At 43.2% G+C, this 25,226-nt stretch overlaps 1 protein-coding gene across 1 annotated transcript in view; it reads left to right on the top strand.

Moving 5' to 3' along the window:
* Positions 1 to 286: 286 nt before the first annotated feature.
* The window catches only part of LOC129329758 (cytochrome P450 4B1-like), a 38,133-nt gene continuing 13,193 nt past the window's right edge, over positions 287 to 25,226 (top strand). The window contains exons 1-5 of the mRNA XM_054979356.1: positions 287 to 751; positions 6,565 to 6,706; positions 10,318 to 10,362; positions 12,391 to 12,518; positions 14,006 to 14,136. Of these exons, the coding sequence (XP_054835331.1) occupies positions 431 to 751; positions 6,565 to 6,706; positions 10,318 to 10,362; positions 12,391 to 12,518; positions 14,006 to 14,136 (767 nt within the window). The 5' untranslated portion in view covers positions 287 to 430. The remainder of the gene's footprint in view (positions 752 to 6,564; positions 6,707 to 10,317; positions 10,363 to 12,390; positions 12,519 to 14,005; positions 14,137 to 25,226) is intronic.

Below are 25,226 nucleotides of genomic sequence, written 5' to 3'. Positions count from 1 at the left end.
TTTTTCTCAAGCAGCTGGGTGTGATTTTATTTGGAAAAAAATCCTCAATACTAAACACAGTTGCATTTCAGTTCTGAAATAGTTGTGAGATGACTCAGACATTTACATTTCATCTAATTTGGCTATCAGCTCTGCAAAATTAGGGGGAAAATGCTGTCAGTCACCATGTGAAGTGGAAATATGAGTATTCTTCCAACAAGTATCACAAAAAGGCATGATTGCACAGTGACTCCAGCCAGCTAGAAGAAAGTATTGTTGCAACTTGAAAGAGATTATTTTATTGGCTGAACAATTATTGACTTAACAAATAGCTTTTGGGGGTGGGAACTAAAAGTCTTCAGGACGGTTGCAGTTCTTTCCACTGTTTCCTTGTTGAAAATATGTTTAGACCAAGATTATGCATTTCGTTTAAAGAATAATTCTTCAAGTCATGTTTCTGCATGGTTTTTTTAGTGCTGCTGAGAGTGTTACACCTGGCAATCTGAACAACAGAAATCTAATGGAAGAAGAATCAGAGCCTAATGCTGACATGGGAGGAAGTGCAAAATCTCTGCTAGGGGCTCTTACCAGCTCTTTTTGGTTTTGGTTGCCTCAAGATTTCTGTCAGATTTGTCAGTTGATTATTATTTTGATCTTCACTTATGTGGTCCTGAAAGCCATCATGATGTATCGGCAGAAGCAGTACCTGATCCAAGTCCTCAGATGTTTTCCTGGACCTCCCACCCACTGGCTTTATGGCCATTTCAAAATGGTAAGGTGACTATAAGACTTATGATCTGTGTGTGTATATTTGAAGAGCTTTACATGGAGACTGGTGGATGGGTGCTGACTGTGTTCTTTTTGCTCCTGAACAGAAATTAAAAATACATTTTTTATAACCCTTTTACTACTAAAATCTTGGAACGGTATCAAGGAGCCCAATGGTTAGGGCTGTTTTGGTTGAAAACCACCAGAAAGCAGACAATTTGTGCTTGTAGATCTGAGCCTGAAGAGTTGTCTTTCTTCCTTAGTTATGTTTGCTAGCTTCTAATGCTCATGCATTTTAATAAGATCTTTCTAATTAAAATGATCCCAGAAAAGTGAAATGTCAGAAGACGCTACCGTTTAGAAAGACAAAGGAAAGAAAACACTTTTGCGACAACGGGGGCTATTATTATTCCCATCATATTGTGACTTGGGCAGTCACTGTGTAGGATCTGTAATGACCTGTGTTAGTGAACAAGGTTTTTACTGCCTATTAGAAGCATGGTGGCACCAGATATGATCACTCAGTAGACCACTTCATATAAAACTGTTTGATGCAGATTCCACTGCATAATGATTTCAGAAGTGATGGGAGTATCTAAATCCATTTTGGCACTTTGAGGTCATAGGAATTAATGTTAAATTAACATTTACATATTAACACATCAAGTGGCAAAATTGTGCCTATGTCCAGATTAGACATGGGCACGAACAGGGGGAAAAATGTTCGCTGTCCGTTGCCATCCACGAACAACAAACAATGAACATGGACAAACATGAACTGTTCCCAGGCATGTTTGTTGTTCATTGTTCGTGGGGGCCAGAACCCCCCAACCCCCCCACTTAGCCCCCCTCCCCTCAAACCCACTTACCTGGCCCTTTAAAGATCCCTTAAACTATCAGTTGGCAGGTGGCGGGGGGGGGGGATTCCCCCACTGTTGCCAGCCAGCTGATAGTTTAAAGGGCCCTGTCCTGGCAAAAACAGCAGTGTCTGCTGGCAGCTAGTTTGAGGGGTTACAAAAGTGACCTTCCCAATGTCCAATACCCACCAAATTTGCAGGGGACATAGTCCTCACTGTCCTCTGAAGACCCCCCAAGTTTCAGAGAGATTGCACCCCGGGAAAGGCATGATCCATGGGTCTCCCCGTTGGCTGTAATTTTCTCTTCACAGTGGCAAAAACGGGACTCTCTGTTGGAAGTACTTTGAAGGGTTAAAGCCAGAAGGAGTTCAGACAGAGTTCAGTCCCCCCCTGCCTCCGGTTGCCAAGGGGATTGATTGCAGGTGCCAGACTGTCTGGTGTCACATGCTGGGCCAGCCCAAGCAGGGTGGTTCAAGTCCAAACCTCAAACCAAGTCCAAGGGGAGTTTCAGGAGCCAAAAGCCAAGTCAAAGCAGTGGTCAGAGCATGAGATAATGCCAGAAGTGAGTCCAGAGTCCAAAAGCAAGGTCAGGCACAGTCCAAGGTCAGTTACCGATAGTGTCAGGTCCAAAAGCAGGCACGGGCAAGGTCCACAGAACACAGAGTGGTTGCAGGCAGTAGACACGTTGCTTCCACGCCTGGCTGTCACTCCTGACTGGCTTTTATTGCCAGGCGTGGTTTTCATCCAACTGCTGGGGCTCCATCCTGAAGCTCCTCATTGTCGCTCTCCAGCAGCTGGCGTCGGCTCAGGAGACGAGCACTGCGCCGTCTCTCCTGCAGTTCCAGCCTCAGCCTTTGTCTGCGGCGTTCTTTACGTGTGGGCGAACCTGGGGGGGGGGGTGGAAGCCCCTGGCTGGGCTTCCCCTGTGGTGCTGGCAGTCCCTGACTGAGCTTCCCCTGTGGTGCTGGGGCTGGAGAGTACTGATGGCTCTGCTTCAGCTGCTGGCTGTAGGCTCCGATTAGCCAGCAGCTGTGGTTCCTGATTACCAACCTCTGCTGAGTCAGGGCTGGCTACATGGAGCTCCTCTTCTCCCAAGGAGTCCTGGCTGGCTACACAAAGCCTCTCTCCTCCTGAGGAGGAGTCCTTGCTCTCACTGAGCCCAGACTGGGCCATGACATCTGGCTTGACAAACGGCTGCTGAAGGCAATGAATGAGGCTTGCAATGACCACCTGTTCGTTTAGGATGGGGCCTCACGAACAGCTTGTTTGAGAATAGCAGATCGGGCTGTTCGTGGGTTTTTTCTGTTTGTAATGCTGTTCGTGCCCATGTCTAGTCCAGATCACTAATATTCATGCATATGAATGTTAATTGTCAGTTCTTTAGGCGTTCTTTAATGTTGGAGGAACTCTGCTTCATCCCTCCCTTAGTTCTTCTTTCTTTTTCCAAAAAATCTAAATTTGTGAAAGATTTCTTTAGCTAAAATATTTGACATCTTTTTTTAAGATGTCAGCTGGCAGGCAGCAGGGGGGATTCCCCCCAACTGCCAGCTGATAGTTTAAAGGGCCCTGCCAGTGGGGGGGGGGTAGTGGGGTAGGGGGGCTGGGATTTGGGCAGTTTAAATGGACCCGCAAGTCCATTAAAGGGGCAGTTTAAATGTCCATTTGACCATTTAAACTGCCCCTGTAATACGACCTAACAAACCAGTATAAAGTTAGCGGAAGTTCCATGAAAAGAGCTTCCACGAACCCTGGTTCACGAACCATGAACCAGGCTGTTTTGTGGATTTTTTTGGGTCGTAATTAGGTTCATGCCCATCTCTACTTATTATGGCCCTTTCTGCTAGAACATGGCACAGAGATGGCACCATGCAGAAAACTCTTCTGGTTGACTTTAGGAACAGCAAAGAAGGCACTGCATGGGGTAGTTTCTGTATGCAAGCCATACATATCAGACCAGTATATCATCTTAGTGCCATGTTTTATTTTTAAGGATATTTAGAGTAGGAAAAAACTCTACATGTAATAAAATTCCTGATCACCACTTTACTAACAATTCTCAATCAGGCTCCGGGATATCTAAACTAGAAGGCTAAATGGCAAACATTATAAAGTGTTCAGGCTATAATTTTTATGTATGTATGTATGTACATACGTACATATTTATTTGAATTTATATTCTGCTCTTCCCACAAGCATGATCAGAGTGGATCACAACAAAAATAAATACAATAGTAAAACATGGCAGCATAAAATATAAAATCATTAAGGAAGTTTGGTGTAGTGGTTAAGAGTGCGGGACTCTAATCTGGAGAACTGGGTTTGATTCCCCACTCCTCCACCTGAAGCCAGCTGTGTGACCTTGGGTCAGTAACAGCTTCTAGAAGCTCTCTCTGCCCCACCCACCTCACAGTGTGATTATTGTTGTGTTTACATACTTTGTAAACCACTCTGAGTGGGTGTTAAGTCATCCGGAAGGACAGTATATAAATTGAATGTTATTATTATTATGTTATCACTTTAAAACAGCTGTGCACATACTGCACCACTTGTTTAGCCTGAACAAGCCCACAGGGCAGGATGGCCAGCTTCCAGATGGATACAAGTTGGGGGGGGCACACACATACCCCTATGGCAGGAGGCCAGTTTGGACGACTTGGCCAGCTCAATCGCCATATGCCTGGTGGGACATCTCTGGCTTGCAGGCCCAGTGGAAAGATAGCAAATTCAAGTGAGCCTATGTTTCTGCAGACAGAGAGTTCCACCAGGTTGGTGCCAGGAACGAAAAGGCTCTGGCCCTGATTGAGACAAGGTGAACCTCCTTGTAGCCAGAGACCACCAGTAGATGTTTGTCTGCTGAATGAAGCAGCCTATGGTGGGAGGTGGTCCCGCAGGTATGAATCTTATCTGACTATGGAAGTAAACATTGGGAATATTGGGAATACTTTGAAGCAGGGCTTTTTTTCAGCTGGAATGCCATGGAACGGCATTCCGGCACCTCTTGAAAGTAATTACATGTCCAGTAGCCCCACCCCCTGACCCTGTTTCCTCCCGAGTGCAGCCCACGGTGCATGGCAAGCGACAAGAAAAGCGTTGTATTCAAAGCCCACCACATTTCAGCTGATGGGAGGGGGATCCCCCATCAGCTGAAAAAAAGCTGTGGGCCTTGAAAGCAACAACACTGCTTTCACACCCCCGCTTTCAAACGGCAGCTGAAAAAAGCAGTGGGACATTTGAAAGCAGCAATACTTTTCTTCCATCTGTTTCTCCCTCATTTCCCTCTTAAGAGTTCCACCACCTCTTTTCCCAGGAAAAAAGCCCTGCTTTGAAGGACGGAAACAGACAAGTATGAAGAAACATGATATAATCTATGACAAAAATTCAAACCAATATAAACAGCATATCTTCTCTCAAGTCTCAATGCCCTAAGAACACAATGACTATTCCACCCCCATTGTGCATTCCAGAAGCATAAGGTCAACTCATCTTGGCTGTGATGCCCAAATACTTCTGATTATGTGATATTGCTAGAATGGAATACAAATACATCTTTAGTGGACTGGCAGATTGGAATGCTAGTTCTATGAAAGCATTTTAAGCAATAATTATATCACTATCATTTGCTGGACTTATGAGTGAAAAGTATGGACAAATTTTTAAATTTGTGGAAAGCACGGTTTGGGGGAATCTCTCTCTTGCTCTCCAGTTTCTTCCTAGAGAACTGGAATCCAGAATACAATTTACTTTGAAAGGGCAGAAATTGAATCTGATCCTTGTCTATATTTTTTCTGATGCATTCAAGAAATACACTGACAAGAAAAATAAATTAAATAACTATAACCGATTTACAATAATGATATTAAAACTCACAACTATATTCACCACTGTGGTCTTTCATGAGCATGTGCTCCAGTGTAGCGTTGCTCTTGCAAGTAGATCACATGAGTGAGAAATTTCTTGTGTCAACTGTCCCAGATAACATTATGCAGTTGTAGCTTCATTGCACACATTTAGCAGGCTTCTAAATCACAAAGAATCCTTGCAGTTTTTTGTTTGATGCCATATTCTGTATTCCTGTTTATAGAGTCCAGCATTGAGTATACCCTGAACCATTCTTCCATTGTAGTGGATTAGCCAAGCCATTAGGCAGTTTGCTAGCACTATAAGGTCCTGTTCAGTGCATGGTGAATGGGGACAAAAATGGCAACATGTAAAATGTTTTTAGAGGAACTGGTGAAAGGTATGAATGCATAAACCAGAGCAGTCGGGTTTGGAACTCATTGAAAGATGCAAAACAATAAGCAGCAAACTGACTTTGAAAACATTTGCTTTAAATGAGCAAGATTTAGGTCCAGCAGCACCTTAAAGACCAAATAGATTTCCAGGGTATGAGCTACCAAGAGTTAGAGCTCCTTTTGTGCTGCTGGACCTGAATCTTGCTCTTCTGAAAGCCCCAAATATATGTATGTTAATTCTCATGTGTCTGAGAAGATCCTACACATGAAGGGCTAGTTTTTATCTCTGCACCTCTCTTTAATGATAGTTAACCTATCTTTAAATAAATTAAGTTTAGCAGGCATATGCTGCTGTAAATTCTCATGGGTATGTTCTCATATCATACTTTCACACATTTACTACTGTACTGTGTTTGAACAAGTTCCTTAAAACATAACAAATTCTATAGTTTATTTATGCTTGATCATCTTATGTTCCTCAGCTTTCAAAGGCACATTTGGGATCAAAAGGGGGAGACAGGTACAGAACCAAAAGTGAGTCATATATATGTTTAAAAGCTCTATTAGTTCAACAGTGTCCCTAGTTGGTGATGACTAGTAATTCAATTTAGCCATCATCTCTTGCTGAAATGCATTACTACATTCAATATTTGGTTATCTGTTAGTACTACCATTACTGACTGAATTAATACCAGTGACTTGAACTTACCTTTATACAAATTATGCAGATGAAACCAGAAGAAGAGTTCCTGACTGTTGAATCATGGACAAAAATATATCCACATTGTTATCCAATATGGTATGGAGGATTCTTACCTTTCCTAAACATCAACCATCCAGAATACGTGAAAGCAATATTTAGTAGAGGTGGTAAGGAATTTTTTCTCTCTCTGATTGTATGATGATATCAATCCTCAGATAATGTGGCTCTGCCGTAGGAAACTTAAGATGGTATTTGACATTATAGAGACTTTAAATTCAAATTTGATTAATTTGAATATTAAACCGCAGAAAACAGAGATGGGCTGCATGTATATGGTTGTGACAGATGTATTTCATGATTTAAGTCAATCCTGACACCACCCCCTCAAGAGCTGATTTACACATTCTAGAGTGCAGGGTCCCCATCCTGTATCCTGAGACATGAGTTGTGGATTTTCCTCAATTCTCATGTGCACAGTGCCCTGTTCAGACACTGCAATGCTCATGGTAAGGCTTTCAATCATCCTCACACACCATTTTTATGACTTAAAATGGTTTGGAGGGAGACAGAGCAGGTAGGCAGCTGAGGGTTGCAGATGCACTGGCAAATGGGCAAGCAGAGGGCCAGAGCTTGTCTTAGCTGGTTGTAGCAGGCTCAGTTTGCCCATCTAGCAGAGGTGGTTGAGCAATTAGGTCAGGTTGAGCCAGGCTATCAGCACAGATCTTCCCCAGTACCTATAACTTCCCTCTTCCTTTCCATGGGAGCCTCTTCCAGGGCTGGCTCATTCCATAAGCCACGCATGCAGCATAAGAAGCAGAGCTGGCTAGGGGGAACTGAGTTTGCTCTGTTTGTTATTTCCATCCTTTCTTGCCTCTTTCCCCCCTTCCATCAAGAACAACCTGTTTGGCCAGCTATGAAAGATGCCTCTATGCTTATCCTTCATCTGCCCTAGGGAAACCAAACATATCTTTCAAGTAATAGACCCTCCTCTCCATTTAGTCCTGGACAGAGCAATCTTGAAGGTCTCCAAGGTGGCAGTAGCCAGTCCCTGATACAACAGCAGCACTGCTATTCCATCCTTAAAGAGTTGAGGCAGAGTCCGGGAGCCGGAAAGAAGACCTAGTAGTGAGGCTGCAAGGCTTACAGCTGCTCTGGTGGCTTGCAACTGCACTGTCATGGCCACAAGATGTCACATGAGCACAATTTATTTTATTTTATTTTTTATTTTATTTATGTTATTTATATCCTGCTTTTCTCACTGAGACTCAAGGCGGATTACATTGTGTGAGATCAGTGGCAAGGACAAGGGCAGGCATTTCCATACAGTGTCAAGAACATTTCCATAAATGTCAAAGGTAAATGAATACAGTTCCAAGAACATTTCCATAAACAAAGTCATGGGGTAAAAGAATATAAGTTTACAAAGATACAGTATTAGCAAGGATCCAGTATGGGGTTGAGGAATTGCTGAAACAGAACATAATCAACTTTAGGACTTACATTGAACAACATAAAGCACAGGTAGGATATAGGAGTACATATTTAAAGCAACAGATAATACATAAGGCAACATAATGGTGAAATCTATGGTTTCTAACTCATTAGCGAAACATCTGGGATCCCTTTCCTACAATACCACCCTCTTAGCTGAGAAAAAAGGCCTTTTTGAATAATTCAGTTTTGCATTGTTTGTGGAAAGCCAGGAGGGTGGGGGCTCTCCTGACCTCCTCAGGCAGGCCATTCCATAGGGTAGGGGCCACCACAAAGAAAGCCCGTGTACAGGCTGCTGTTGATTTCACCCATGTACAGACTGGCACCTGCAAGAGACCCTGTTCAGATGAGTGAAGCTGTCATGGAGGGACATAGGGAGAGAGGCGGTCTCGTAGGTATGCTGGACCAAGGCCATGAAGGGCTTTGTATGTAATAACCATTACCTTGAACTGAGCATGGTAACTGATAGCCAATGGAATGACTGTAGGATGGGAGTGATGTTCAAGCTCCTGCTCACTCCTGATAATAGTCGAGCTGCAGCATTTTGCACCAATTGGAGCCTCCTAGTTAACTTAGATGGGAGATCAATGTATAGTGCATTACAATAGTCAAGTTTTGATGTTACCATAGCATGGATCCAGGTGGCCAGGTTGGCCGTGTTGAGATAAAAAGCCATTTTCCAGGCTAGAGTGAGATTGTAGTAAGCGTTTTTTCAGCTGCCTTAACTTGTTTTTCTAGTAGTAATGCTGGATCCAGTATAACCCCTAGGCTGTTCACCAAGTCTGCAAAGGTCAAACAAACTCCATCGAAGGTGGGGAGTACAATGTTTTTCAAGATCTCTGACTTCCCAACAAGCATCATTTCATTCTTGTCTGGGTTCAATTTTAATTTGTTATTTTTCAAACATTTTACTACGGCTGTCAGGCAGCAATCTAAGGTTTCTACTGCATCCTGGGGGGACCTGGATAGTGAGAATAAAGAGCTGGGTATCATCTGCATATTGATGACATACAACTCCATAGCTGTGAATGAGTTCTCCTAAAGGTTTTATGTAGAGGTTGAATAACATGGGAGATAAGATTGCACCCTGCAGGACCACACAAGATAATTCCCATTCTGGAGATAGCTGATCTCCTACAGCAACCCTTTGGGTCCGTTCCATGAGAAACAATTTAAACCAGTCCAAGGCACATAATTTGATGCCCACTTCTGTTTCTAAACTGCTCAACAGGATGGCATGGTCTACTGTATCAAAGGCTGCAGACAGATCATGGTGAGGCCATGACAGACTGGGGGAACCGACCAATCACAGAGTAGCAGCCAGTGAATGCCAGACCCACAAACATGCAAGGCAAGGGGTGAGAAGGAATGATGCAATACTAAGCCATGCCCATGGCACACATCCTACCCATGTAAAGGCACAGGACACCATCAAACGGAATGGGGCACCAGGGGAAAAACGTACTGGGAGCTATCTGAAGCAGCTCTGTCCAGGAGTATGCCCCATGTGTAGCAATGAGCGCAACCCCTAGGAAAGTGGTATGGGATGAATAAAAGGGAAATGGGCCCAGGCATGAGTGCCTGGAAGTCACTGGTTGGGGCACCTCACAACAGCATGGCTATGCTGCTGGGGGCAAATGAAATGAATGACTAAAAATGCATGTTAATTGTGGCTCTTATACTCATGATAGGTTTCTGATGTATCCTTCAAAGCTGAACAAGTTGCCCGTGCCTGTTGATTAATGCTGATAGTGACTGGATAATATTCTTCTTGCACACCAAAATATTTATAAAATAATCAAACCCTGTATGCATGTCTGCATTTTTATTAAAATAAGTAAAATTTCAGTTCAATAAAAATGTTTATACCTTGATGTTGTTATTCTATTTAGTTTTGTACTTAATTTATCCTGCTTTCTATGAAAGCCAGAAAAAACATGTATAACACATAACAAGAGTAAGGACAAAGTTAAGCACTTTGCTTACAATTTTATGCTGTTGTTATAGAAGGAAATTTAAAATCTGCCTAATTTTTAACATTGAAAATAATGGAACATGTTTATATAGAAAAATATATTTATATATGAACAGTAAATGTATGCCAATGAAATACTCTAAACATGTTTAGACTACAACCCTGTGCATATGACAGCTCCCATTATCTACCAGACTTCTCTAAACTGGGGCAAATATTCAGAAAACCAGAATTATTTGAGTTTTGTGATCATGAATATTTTATATAATTTCATTCAAACACAGCTGTTTTTCTTGTTTATAAACTATGCAGATCCTAAATCGCTTGTTGTATACAACTTCCTAGTGCCATGGATTGGTACGTATTGTCAAGTATTACATATGTACAGGAGATTGTTGGTATTTGCTCGATTATTTCTTGCTGTCCAGGGACAGTGGCCCAGCCCTTCCCCCTGGACTTTCCTCCTCCCCTGACTCTTGGAGGCTGGAACACCATTGGAACCTTGGAGACAGCCATAGAGGTATTGGCAGGGCCTCAGAGGAGAGGGGACAACCAAGCCCCGCTGGCCACAGCAGAGGAGACAATGGCCACTGGAGAGCTGGGAGACAGCCATGGAGCCTTGGTGCTGGCAGTGGAGGATGTCCAGGCTGCAGAGGCAGACAATGCCCCAGGTGGAGAGCGGGGCCTCCACTGCACCTCAGGTGCAGCTGATGGGGTCTGTGGAGGACAAGCTGTCAGACAAGTCGCTAGGCATCCCAATATACCTGCAGTGTCCCAGGAAGCTTCCCTGCAGTGGGGCAAACCAGCAGAGCCCTGCCCGTTTCCAGCAAGTTCTACACACCTCATGGCCTGCCTGCAAGAATGCCACAGCATCAGGAGGCCAGGACAGCACTATGGGGCGGGGGGGGGACTTATGTGGCAGCCAGGCCACACCAGCTGGCAGGGCCCAGCCAGTCCTGTCCTGCAGGGTGGTCCCAGGAAGGCAGGGATGGGCTGGGGGTGGGGAAGGATGCCCCAGGAAAGCCCCAGACAGGCCAGCAATGCTGGCAATCACCCCTGGCAGGGGAGGTCTGATCCTAAATAGGGCAAAGGGCAGGGGAAGGGTGGGGATTATCCCCCCCCCCAGGAAGGCCCTATAAAGGTGGGCTCACTTGAATGTAGGATTGCCAGCCTCCAGGTAGTGGCTGGAGATCTCCCAGAATTACAACTGGTCTCCAGGCCACAGAGATCAGTTCACCTGGAGAAAATGGCTACTTTTGGAGGTGGACTCTATGGAATTATGCCATGCCGAGGTCCTTTCCCTCCCCAAACCCCATTCTCCAGGTTTCTCCAGGTTTCACCCCCTAGATCTCCAGGAATTTTTCAACTTGGAGCTGGCAACCCTGCTTGAATGACCAGTGAGGAGTAATTGGGTGTTGGCATCAGAAGCAGAGAGAGAGAGAAAGAGAAGGGAGCGAGGAGAAGCGAGCCACCGCAGCTGGACAGAGAGAAGGTGGGATGGTGTTGTATATCTCCTCCCACATTTCTGAGGCCTACCCTGAACCAAGCCTTCACTCAGGCCAATCTGAAGGATGTGCCTCCCCTAGGCTCCAATTACCCCACTGTGAAGCCTAACATTTGCCACTTGATTTAGCAGTCTGCTGTGTCTATTTGAGTAGCACATTTCTACCAACGTTACTTGGGAACAGACTTTTTAAAGATTAAAAGAACTGGGAATTCTGAAAACTGTGATATTTTGAAGATGAGACATACCGTGATAATAAAAGTGTACATAGTATGGCATTTAAATATATAGATGTAAAAACGTAACTTGTACCTACAATGTTTCAAAAATGCTTTATCAATCCGTGGAAATGGCTTCTCACTTTACTCACCACCATCCTATGAATTGATTAGGTAAAATAAACACCTCTATTTTCACTTGAGATTCTGTGAATCTCACAGCAGGCAGGTTTGGCAGGTAAGAGCACTGTGTTTGGATCTCCCAGTCTAACTGTGGTTGACCTCTCTTTGCCTCTTGATACTGACAACCACTTGGCTTCTCCAAATGGGAGTTCCTCCTCTCTGAAAGAGAGAGCATGAGAGTGCTTCTTGCTCCCTCTTTCTTTTTCCCTGTGCAGAAAATATACGGCACTGCAAAGGACCATGCTTTTAGAAGATATCTGGAGACTGGTATCTGGAGACAGACCCTTGAGGGCTGCTCATGATCCATGGGCATGAGCTTCCCTAATTTCCATGAGTCAAATATGTACATTATTCTTCTGCACCATCACTTCCTTGCTGTAGATTATATAACATAACATTTAACATTAAGGAGGTATAAAATGAGTCTAAGCTCTTTCCTCCCATGACATATATTTCTCATGTCTCTTCATCCGCTGGCAGGAAAGGGATTACTAATCCTCAATGGGCCGAAGTGGCAGAGGCACAGGAAGCTCCTGACTCCAGGATTCCATTATGATGTACTGAAGCCATACGTACCTCTGATGGCAGACTCGGTCAAAGTGATGCTGGTAAGAAATTCTGTGTTAATGGCACAAGGCCATTTCTTCTCACCCTCTTAAGAAAGTGAGAAGGCCTTTTCTTATATCATTGATGTTATGAGACTCAATCCAGAAGTTCCTTGGGGCATACCAAGGCCTTTGCATGGATTTTCAACTTTCCCCCCTTTAAACAAAAGCTTGCTTGGGTGTTCTTTTAAGGCCCAATTAGTATCTGGCACAGGTAGTGCAATCCTTTGGTTGGTGCCCAGTGTGCCCCACCGTATCTGTCATGATGAACCGGTGGTATTACTGTACTGACTACAGTTGTGTGCCCTTCATCACAGATTCTGGACTGGAATTTACTTATTTACAGTATGTATTCTGCAACTTCCCCATTGAAAAAAATCCTAAATATGGACTACCAAAATATTTATTTACAATCAGGTATTGTAAGTATCTATTAGACTTTTTAGAAAGATTTGTTTTGTCTGCTCATGGCTCCAGTCTCTGGATTCAAGTAAACATGTTCAGAATTAGATATATTGTTAATTAGGGAGCATTTCATTTCCTCCCTCTGCAATGTTTTCCCTTTCTCTTCCCTTTAACCCCCATAGCCTCTCCCCTTTTTCTGCTTCTTTCTCTCCTGCCCACCCACCAGCATCCGACCTTTATCTTGCCCCCCTGTCTTCAGCATTGCCTCCTTCCCTCCCCCTGGCCTACTCTGTCAAAACTATGGCTCAGTTACACAGCTCTGGCCATAGTCTTTACCTGCTGGCAGAAGACAGTAGCAGAATGGGACAGGTAAATCTCTCCTGGGTGAGGGTTTCAGAGGTTTGATGCCACAACTGAGAAGGCCCTCTACTGGGTTGCCATTTGCCTAATCTCAGAAGGTGGAGGCACCTGAGGCAGGGCCTTGGAAGATGATTTTAGTGTTGAGATAGGTTTGTAGGGAGTACATGGTCCTTCAGATATGCTGGTCAAGCAATATGTCAAGTGACACAGAAAATGTGTCAAGCAATATGTTAAGTGGTACAAAAATGGAATTAGTAAAGTAAAAAAGAATGCAGTAAGAACAGGATAAAACATACAACAAATAGATAATATATACCATACAGAGTAGCATAGACTGAAATGCTGTTCTCTTGATAAAAGCACCTTCCTGATCCATTCTGTCACACTGTAGTCCTATTACCTGAACCAATTTGTTTAAATTGTTTGCAGAATGACAGAAGTGTGGGAACCTTTCTGACCTCTTACTGGCATTTTTAATGATCTAAAATCTGATGAAATAGTTGAAAAAACATTGTCTGGGTTTTCTAATTTCTTTTAATTTAACCCACATCCTACTGGAATATTCCAACTTTTCATCCTACATGATAAAGAATTCTCTGCAAATTCTCTACGAATCTGCACACAAGTACAATAACAGCACATTGAGGAGACTAAATATAAATAATCCAGTCTTTCTGGAAAACTCCCCTTTTACATTTCTGACCATGTCTCTGTGATACTAATAGGATAAATGGGAAAAGTTGGTCCCCAAAGACAGAACAACACCGGTGGAATTGTTTGAGCATGTCAGCTTGATGACTCTTGATAGCATCATGAAATGTGCCTTCAGCTATGAAAGCAATTGTCAGATGAACAGGTCAGTATAACATGGTTTCTTTCGAGAAGGGAAAATCTACCAGGGATGCCAAGTCCTCTCTAGCAAACAGAAGGGGTTGGGGAATGACTGTGAGGGGCAGGGGGGGGGAGCCTTACTCCCTGGAGACATAATGGCTTCCCTTCCAGAAGTGATATCGGTCACTAACCCACTGGAACTATTCTGGTTTGGGGTCAAAAACTCTATGGTTTTTGCCCCCAAACAATGACTTCACCACAACATGCTGATGTCACATCCAGGTGCCAGGGAAGTTGTTCCCGGAAGTGGTCTCCTTGCAATAAATAATTTGTGGGGGAATTAGCTAGCAAGGAGAATGGCTATGCAAGAGGCCGTCAACTCTGGGATCTATCACCGGTGTTTACCAGGTCCCTTCCGAAATAGCAAACAAGGCTGGTTCTTAAGGTCAAACAATAACTTTTATTAAAGAACAAGATGGCATGCACATACACTCACAATTACAGGGTAAAAATAATCATACACACGCACATAGAAACCTAGGAAGTTTAGCCAGAAATTGGGGATCGAGAGAGGGAGCAAATATATCTACCTATCCTGGAGAGGGGGAGTCCAGTCAGTGGAGAAGAAGGTAGCTTTGAATGCCAGTGTCCTTGGCTTAAGGGAGCAAGAGGCTTGGGCAAACCTCAAGGGAACAATGCTTATGGACCCGGAAGCATGAACGATTTGAATGAGGCCAGAGCTCTACCTTTATAGGTAAAATGTGCCCTGAGGTGGAAGAGCCCACCTAGCTGTTAGAACAAAGGCTCCAAAGGTTAGTTCCTGGGTTAGACAAAAGTCTTGAGTACCTTGATTGGTAGCTGCCAGGGTGTGTAAAAGCAAATGCAAAATGTGTTCTAGTGCTGCACAGTAAATCCAATCGCCTCTTAATCATTCCGCATTTCTGTGCGGCATTCCATTCATGCAGTGTTCTCCCAGGTTGGATTCAGCAACTGTTAGAGGCTCTCTGGTGGCAATACAGCAGCCATTTTAACTCCAGAGGCCTGAACATCTTTAATATCATAAGCAGCCATATTAAAATGGCTATTTAAATGGTGGAGGCCAGGCCGACTGCTTACAAAGTGGTATGAGTGTGTCTGCTGGAGATGTCATCATGCCACCAGCAAGAGTGCATATAGGCCAGTAAGTCACTTGTTTCCTATGTTATTTTTCACTGGTCAAGTGAGTGATAGCAGGGGATGACAGATCCCCTGACCCTCACTGGGTGATAGATCTTGTACAAGTGTTTTCTCAATAAATATTACGCCAACTCAGTAAAAACAAACAGGTCAGGAATCTGCTTGTACTCTTGGTGTAGTGGTTAAGATCGTGGGACTCTAATCTGGAGACTTAGGTTTGATTCCCCACTCCTCCACTTGAAGCCAGCTGGGTGACCTTGGGTCAGTTACAACTTTTCAGAGCTCTTTCAGCCCTACCCACCTCACAGGGTGTTTTGTTGTGGGGATAATAATAACAGACTCTAATTTGTGGAGACATGAATGGTGTATTGAACTGTAAAATTGATAGATCTACAAGGACAGGATGAAATCTGCCTAAATGTGTATTCAATTATATGTCAATTTTGGAAATAGAGGACGCCTGGAGATCGCTACATAAAAAGGATAGAGATTATACATTCTTCTCAGATAGACATCAAACATACTCCAGAATAGATATGTGTTGGATATCTAAGAGTCTTTTGATGGAGGTAGAAAATGGAGAAATCCACCCAAGGATCATAGCGGATCACAATCCAATAGAGATAGTATGTCAAACAGGCAACAAGAGAGAAAGAAGATGGAGATTGGATGATACTTTATTTTCAAATGAGGATATATTGCAAAAATGCAAGCAAGAATTAACTGATTATTTTAGAATAAACACGACAAATGATGCTAACCCTATAACAATTTGGAAAGCAAGTAAAGCCTATCTAAGAGGAATATTGATGGCAATAGCGTCCAAAAAGAAGAAAATTAAGTTTGAAGAAAGAAATAATCTAATCCTAAAATTGAAAAAACTGGAACATGATCATAAAAGAACAAGGGATAGAAGAATATGGGACGAAATTAAGCAGCTGAAGAACAAATTGGATCTACTGGAGACAGAAGAAATTCAGAAAAAGTTGAAGTATTTAAAGCACAGACATTTTGAAGCTGCAAACAAGCCTGGAAGGTACTTCATGTATTGTCTGAAGAAGGAGTCAGAGAAGAGAAGGATACCAGGAATTAGGGAAGGCAAACAGCTAATTTACAGAGATCAGAAAATGAAAGAACAAATTAGAGCTTTTTTCTCAAATCTCTCTCTACAAAGAAGAATCAATAAATGAAGAAGAAATGGAGAAATATTTATTGGAGACACCAATTAAAGAATTTACTAATGGGCATAGAATTATTTTAAATCAAGCAATAACGATACAAGAGATAAATTCTGCAATTAAAACTTGGAAGATTGCAAAAGCTCCAGGTCCAGATGGATTCATGGCTGCTTATTTCAAATCTTTTGAGGATATATTGGCTATACTGCTGCAAAAGGTGATGAATGAGATACAAACTAAGAAGATCTTACCTCCAACATGATCCATTTACACCGCAATCATATAGGCCTATATCTTTGTTGAACGTGGATTACAAGATATTTACAATAATAATGGCTCAAAGATTGAAAAGATGCATATCTGAGGTGATACATGAAGATCAAACAGGCTTTGTCCCCAAGAGGATATGAAAGATAATATCAGATACCTCCTTAGTGCTATTGAACATTCAAGACGAAAAGGTGAAAAAACTGCATTTATGTTTGTTGATGCAGAGAAAGCCTTTGACAATGTCTCTTGGAAGTTTCTTATGAAGATGTTGCATAGAATGAATTGTGGGATTGAGTTTTTGAAGTGAATTGAAAGTATTTACTAGGGGTGTGCAAGCCAAAAATTTTCGGCTATAGCCGAAAGTAGAAAGCCGAAAGAAGATTCTCTATCGTTAAAGCCGAAAGCCGAAACAAGAATCTCTTTCGGCTTTCGGCTTTCGGGATTCTTTCGGCATTATTTCGGCATTCTTTCGGCTTTTTTCTGTGGGAAAATGCCTCCGTCTTCCAGGACGCCTGGAGGAGGCATTTTCCCACCGAATAAGCCCAAAATTGGTGGGGACCTTCCTCTAACCCTTCTCTAACAACCACCCAAGTTTCAGACAGATTGGACTTTGGGGGGCCATGTTATGGCCCCCCAAAGCAGGTCCCCCCATCCTCCCATAAGAAAGCGAAGGAGCAGCATATTGTTAGCATGCTGCTGCTGATCTTTCTTCATTATTTCCTATGGGGAAAAAATGAAGAGGCAGGCTTCCTTTGCCAGGGGTGGCATTTTGCATGCAAAATGCCCCCCAGCCCTCAGGGGCCCTTCTCCCACCCCTCCTCCCACCCCCCACCAAGGCTCAGCCTGCTCCCACTTGGGGGGGCCATTTCATGGCCTCCCCAAGTAGGTGCTCTAATCTCTACCACTGACAGCTGGGGGAGGCTTGTGTTGCCAGGGGTGGCATTTTGCATGCAAAATGCCCCCCAACCCTCTGGGGCCCTTCTCCCACCCCTCCTCCCACCCCCCACCAAGGCTCAGCCTGCTCCCACTTGGGGGGGGGCATTCCATGGCCTCCCCAAGTAGGTGCTCTGCTCTCATCTCTACCACTGACAGCTGGGGGAGGCTTGTGTTGCCAGGGGTGGCATTTTGCATGCAAAATGCCCCCCAGCCCTCTGGGGCCCTTCTCCCACCCTTCCTCCCACCCCCCACCAAGGCTCAGACTGCTCCCACTTGGGGGGGCCATTTCATGGCATCCCCAAGTAGGTCCTCTCAGCCCCTAAAGTCCACCCCTTACAGCCCCACACAAACCCAATTCCCCCCCAGCTGCCACACACAGACCCAAATCCCCACATTAGCCCCTCACAGACCCAAATCCACCCCCACCTGCCCCACACCCATAACCCCAGGAACAGGCTGGCAAAGGCCAGCCCTCTCCCTTTGTTCCCTATGCTGGGAACTTCTAAACTCTCTTTCCCTGGGCAATTCTGCACAGCCCAGGGGTGCCACAATGGTGGGCACACTTCTGAGTGCCAGCTGGTCCCTGTGAAAGAGCACCTGAACCACAGACACCCTCCCTCAAATTCCCCCACCACCTACAGAGATGGCTGGCCAGCCAGCCCCATTGTTCCCTATGATGGGAACCAACTGCACAACAAAGAATAAAACAAGAACAACACAAAATAAAGTTTTAAAAAAATTATATTCTCCCTTCCAAAGTACAAGTAGGCAAAGCATTATGACACATTACACCAGCAGTCCCCCACACAGAAAAATTAAAACAAAACTCACTTAACATCAGAGAATCACAAAGCATGATTCCTGTCAAAAACACTTTATTTCTTGAACAGCTTTAGGTTACACAGCAGGGGGGAACACCAAAGGGCATGGCAGCACTATCTTACACAAAAATAACACAACTCACTTCACATTAAAGAATCACCCCAAAAAATTGCTGTCAAAAGCACTTTATTTCTGTAACTGCTTTAGGTTACACAGTAGGAAGGCACCACAGAGCAGGAAAGCAGTGTACTACACAAAAATAACACAACTCACTTCACATCAGAGAATCACAAAAACACAATTGCTGTCAAAAACGGTGAAGTGGGTTGTATTATTTTTTGTAGTACATTGCTATCATGCCCTGTTGTGCCCTCCTACTGTGTAACCTAAAGCTGTTCAAGAAATAAAGTGTTTTTGCCAGGAATTGTGTTTTTGTGATTCTCTGATGTTAAGTGAGTTGTGTTATTTTTGTGTAAGATAGTGCTGCCATGCCCTTTGGTGTTCCCCCCTGCTGTGTAACCTAAAGCTGTTCAAGAAATAGTGTTTTTAACAGGAATTGTGCTTTGTGATTCTCTGATGTTAAGTGAGTTGTGTTATTTTTGTGTAAGATAGTGCTGCCATGCCCTTTGGTGTTCCCCCCTGCTGTGTAACCTAAAGCTGTTCAAGAAATAAAGTGTTTTTGACAGGAATCATGCTTTGTGATTCTCTGATGTTAAGTGAGTTTTGTTTTAATTTTTCTGTGTGGGGGACTGCTGGTGTAATGTGTCATAATGCTTTGCCTACTTGTACTTTGGAAGGGAGAATATAATTTTTTTAAAACTTTATTTTGTGTTGTTCTTGTTTTATTCTTTGTTGTGCAGTTGGTTCCCATCATAGGGAACAATGGGGCTGGCTGGCCAGCCATCTCTGTAGGTGGTGGGGGAATTTGAGGGAGGGTGTCTGTGGTTCAGGTGCTCTTTCACAGGGACCAGCTGGCACTCAGAAGTGTGCCCACCATTGTGGCACCCCTGGGCTGTGCAGAATTGCCCAGGGAAAGAGAGTTTAGAAGTTCCCAGCATAGGGAACAAAGGGAGAGGGCTGGCCTTTGCCAGCCTGTTTCTGGGGTTATGGGTGTGGGGCAGGTGGGGGTGGATTTGGGTCTGTGAGGGGCTAATGTGGGGATTTGGGTCTGTGTGTGGCAGCTGGGGGGGAATTGGGTTTGTGTGGGGCTGTAAGGGGTGGACTTTAGGGGCTGAGAGGACCTATTGGGGAGGCCATGAAATGCCCCCCCCCAAGTGGGAGCAGTCTGAGCCTTGGTGGGGGGTGGGAGGAAGGGTGGGAGAAGGGCCCCAGAGGGCTGGGGGGCATTTTGCATGCAAAATGCCACCCCTGGCAACACAAGCCTCCCCCAGCTGTCAGTGGTAGAGATGAGAGCAGAGCACCTACTTGGGGAGGCCATGGAATGCCCCCCCCCAAGTGGGAGCAGGCTGAGCCTTGGTGGGGGGTGGGAGGAGGGGTGGGAGAAGGGCCCCAGAGGGTTGGGGGGCATTTTGCATGCAAAATGCCACCCCTGGCAACACAAGCCTCCCCCAGCTGTCAGTGGTAGAGATTAGAGCACCTACTTGGGGAGGCCATGAAATGGCCCCCCCAAGTGGGAGCAGGCTGAGCCTTGGTGGGGGGTGGGAGGAGGGGTGGGAGAAGGGCCCCTGAGGGCTGGGGGGCATTTTGCATGCAAAATGCCACCCCTGGCAAAGGAAGCCTGCCTCTTCATTTTTTCCCCATAGGAAATAATGAAGAAAGATCAGCAGCAGCATGCTAACAATATGCTGCTCCTTCGCTTTCTTATGGGAGGATGGGGGGACCTGCTTTGGGGGGCCATAACATGGCCCCCCAAAGTCCAATCTGTCTGAAACTTGGGTGGTTGTTAGAGAAGGGTTAGAGGAAGGTCCCCACCAATTTTGGGCTTATTCGGTGGGAAAATGCCTCCTCCAGGCGTCCTGGAAGACGGAGGCATTTTCCCATAGAAAAGCCGAAAGAAAGCCGAAAGAATCCCGAAACGTTTCGGCTTTTTTCTTTCGGCTACCCGAAACGTTTCGGCATTCCCCGAAACGTTTCGGCATTCCCCGAAAGAAGCCGAAACACTTTTGTTTCGGCATTCTTTCGGCATTCTGAATGCCGAAACGCACATCCCTAGTATTTACACCAAACAGCAAGCTGCAATCTTAGTTAACGGTTCATTTATGAAGAACATTGAAATAACAAAAGGAACAAGGCAAGGTTGTCCATTTTCACTACTATTGTTTATATTTGCTCTTGAAGTTTTGGCAGTGAGAATCAGAGAAGATAGTAGAATTGTTGGAATAAAGGATGGGAAAGAGATGTATAAGATAAAAAGTTATGCAGATGATGTGGTTATATCAGTGACAAATCCATATACCTCTCTGGTTTATGTAATGGAGCAAATATCAAGATTCGGGCAGCATTCTGAATATAAACTGAATAAGAAGAAAACAAAGGTAATGTTACTCTCGGCAATGAAAGAGGAATCTGAAAAGATTGGAAGCATAACCGACTGTACCATTACTACAAAGCCAATAAGATATTTAGGGATAAATGTATCTTCACAAAATGAGAATCTCTATAAAGATAATTATCAAAAAGTTTGCATGAGAATTACTGAAGACTTGCAGAGATGGCAAAATTTAATTATTTCATGGTTAGGAGGAATTGCGGCTATCAAAATGAATATTTGACCTAAATTAAATTTCCTTTTTCAAATTATTCCAATTTACATTAAACAAAAGATTCTCAACAGATGGCAGAAAGCTATAAACATCTATAAATGACTTTATATGGAAAGGGAAGAAGCCAAGTATACGATTTAAAGTATTACAAGATGATAAAAATAGGGGAGGACTGGCCGTACTGAATATCAAATTGTATCATCAAGCAGCAGCGCTGGTTTGGAGAACAGATTGGATTATGAATCCTAGCAACAGACTGATTAAATTGGAAACAGCAGATGCTAAGGAAGGTATCCATAATTATTTATGGATTAAGAAATTATGGAAATCTATTTGCAAACAAGATGGGACTTACATTATAAGAGATGGTCTGCTTAAAATATGGTTTCAATGCAGACATAGACTGAGCCCACCAATTTCCCCACTGATGTCACCCATTAATGCCTATTATTATGTAGCAGTCAGGAACAAAATTCATCAATCAAGCTATGAATCACTGATAGATAAAGAAGGAAACATAAAAACTTGGCAAGAAATCCATGGCAAAAATATTCCGTGGCTGATTTATCACCAAATACTATCAAGATTAAAGGATCAAATTATCAAAGAAGGCAGCAGGCTGAGAGAAAAAACAAAATATGAACTAGTAATATCTGGAGACTTGTTGCATCTCTTGGGGAAGATTTACAAAATATTACTGCTACACCACACAGAGATGGAACAAGTCAAAACTTGTATGATAAAATGAATGCAAAATTTCGGGGAATCTATTCCAATGAATTTATGGACTAAAGACATAAAATTTACAGGCTGCCAGGACCTGAGAGAAAACTGGTATAAAATGACTCCCAAAGATATTGCAAGGATTAGTAACAGTTACAGCGGACATTGCTGGAAGTGTCAGAATATGGATGCAACATTTTACCATATGTGGTGGACTTGTAAGGAAGCATGAAAATATTGGATAAAAATACATGAAGAGATGCAAAAGATCCTCAAACTCAGATTTGAATATAACCCGAGAAGCATGCTCCTAAATATTTTACCAACAAATCTGAGAAAAGAACAAGGAGATGTCTTCCATTATATGGTGACAGCAGTATTATTATTTGCAGGAAAGTGGAAAACTGATGCTTGTCCTAGTCTCCCAGAGTGGAGAGATAAGGTTCATGAATATGCTTCAATGGCCAAACTGACTACCTACTTACAAAATAGGTTGATAACTGGAAAAAATGGAAAGATTTCTTTGATTATTTAGGTTAAACTAATTGATATAGTAGTTTAGAGGGAGAGAGGGAAGAAGAGATAAGGAGAAATGTCATGTAGCTAGGTTCAAGGAAGCTAAATACTTAATAATTACCTTTTTAGTTTAAAGAAACTTAAATGTTCTGCTTGTTGAATTCTTAAGATTTTTATATCTGTACTGTTTATATACTTGCACTGCAATCCTAAATATGGTTACTCCAGTCTAAGCCCATTGAAATCAATGGGCTTAGACTGGCATAACTCTGGTTAGGATTGCACTGTTATTGGTGGTATAAGATAGTATCATTTTCAATTTACTGTCTAAATTTTGCATAACTTTTATATTATGCACTTATTTTACTCTGTTTTTGTCTTACTTTCATTTCTTTAAATAAAATGTTTTTAAAAATAATAATAACATACTTTGTAAACTGCTCTGAGTGGGTGTTAAGTTGTCCTGAAGGGTGGTATATAAATCAAATTATTATTATTGTTCTGTGATTAATGTGTTTGCTTATCTCCAACTGATCTTGCTAGCCTTGTTCTCACCTTGTAAAACTTGCAGCTTGATCCTAAGCATATGTACTATATGCGAGAGAAAAGTCCAGTATTCAATGAAAATGCCACTGACGCGGAGGGCGGTCTAGAAATGTGATAAAATAAATAAATTACTTACGTTGTGTTTCAGCAATATTTTCATCCTTGTTTGGATTTATGATTGTTTTCAAACTTCTGTAGTCCCATACCCTGTTCTATTTGTTCATTGATTGTACTAGCTGTTCATCATATTGACTTACATTGTGTAATTTGCCTTGGGTCTCAGTGAGAAAGGTGGGCTAACAAACAAACAAACAAACAAACAAACAAACAAACAAACAAACAAACAAACAAACAAACAAACAAACAAACAAACAAACAAACAAACAAACAAACAAACAAACAAACAAACAAACAAACAAAGGTTGTTGTGGGTTTTCTGGGCTGTATTGCCGTGGTCTTGGCATTGTAGTTCCTGACGTTTCGCCAGCAGCTGTGGCTGGCATCTTCAGAGGTGTAGCACCAAAAGACAGAGATCTCTCAGTGTCACAGTGTGGAAAAGATGTTGGCAGGTCATTTGTATCTACTCAGGAGGAGGGTGGGGTTGAGCTGAGTCATCCTGTAAGAGTTTCCCAGGGAGTGGAATGCTAATGGCGGGAGGCTTCACTGTATCCTGAGGAGGTTCTTTTGCATATGGATTGGTGCTTGATGTGCTAATCTTCTCTGCAGGGCTATTGTCGAGTATAGAGTGTTTTGTTAGCCTGGTGTTTTTCAGAACTGGAAACCATGCTCTGTTCATTCTTAAGGTTTCTTCTTTCCTGTTGAAGTTTTGCTTATGCTTGTGAATTTCAATGGCTTCCCTGTGCAGTCTGACAAAGTAGTTGGAAGTGTTGTCCAGTATTTTGGTGTCCTGGAATAAGATACTGTGCCCTGTTTGAGTTAGGCTATGTTCAGCCACTGCTGATTTTTCAGGTTGTCCAAGTCTGCAGTGTCTTTCATGTTCTTTTATTCTTGTCTGGATGCTACGCTTTGTGGTCCCGATGTAAACTTGTCCACAGCTGCAGGGTATACGGTATACTCCTGCAGAGGTGAGGGGGTCTCTACTGTCTTTTGCTGATTGTAGCATCTGTTGTATTTTTCGGGTGGGTCTGAATACTGCTTGAAGGTTATGCTTTTTCATAAGCTTTCCCATCTGATCAGTAATTCCTTTGATATATGGCAAAAACACTTTTCCTGTAGGAGACTGTTTTTCCTTGGTTGTTTGATTCATCCTGGGTTTGATTGCTCTTTGGATTTCATTTCTGGAGTAGCCATTTGCCTGAAGTGCGTGGTTTAGATGATTAATTTCCTCATTGAGAAAGTGCGGCTCACATATCCATCTTGCACGATCCACTGATGTTTTCATTATGCCTCTTTTCTGTCGGGAGTGGTGATTGGAGTTTTGGAGTCCAATCACCACCCCCGACAGAAAAGAGGCATAATGAAAACATCAGTGGATCGTGCAAGATGGATATGTGAGCCGCACATTCTCAATGAGGAAATTAATCATCTAAACCACGCACTTCAGGCAAATGGCTACTCCAGAAATGAAATCCGAAGAGCAATCAAACCCAGGATGAATCAAACAGCCAAGGAAAAACGGTCTCCTACAGGAAAAGTGTTTTTGCCATATATCAAAGGAATTACTGATCAGATGGGAAAGCTTATGAAAAAGCACAACCTTCAAGCAGTATTCAGACCCACCCGAAAAATACAACAGATGCTACAATCAGCAAAAGACAGTAGAGACCCCCTCACCTCTGCAGGAGTATACCATATACCCTGCAGCTGTGGACAAGTTTACATCAGGACCACAAAGCGTAGCATCCAGACAAGAATAAAAGAACATGAAAGACACTGCAGACTTGGACAACCTGAAAAACCAGCAGTGGCTGAACATAGCCTAACTCAAACAGGGCACAGTATCTTATTCCAGGTCACCAAAATACTGGACAACACTTCCAACTACTTTGTCAGACTGCACAGGGAAGCCATTGAAATTCACAAGCATAAGCAAAACTTCAACAGGAAAGAAGAAACCTTAAGAATGAACAGAGCATGGTTTCCAGTTCTGAAAAACACCAGGCTAAAAAAACACTCTATACTCGACAATAGCCCTGCAGAGAAGATTAGCACATCAAGCACCAATCCATATGCAAAAGAACCTCCTCAGGATACAGTGAAGCCTC

The sequence above is a fragment of the Eublepharis macularius genome, chromosome 5 (genome assembly GCF_028583425.1).
Source record: "Eublepharis macularius isolate TG4126 chromosome 5, MPM_Emac_v1.0, whole genome shotgun sequence".
NCBI classification, from domain to species: domain Eukaryota; kingdom Metazoa; phylum Chordata; class Lepidosauria; order Squamata; family Eublepharidae; genus Eublepharis; species Eublepharis macularius.
This window is presented reverse-complemented; position numbering and strand designations above follow the sequence as displayed.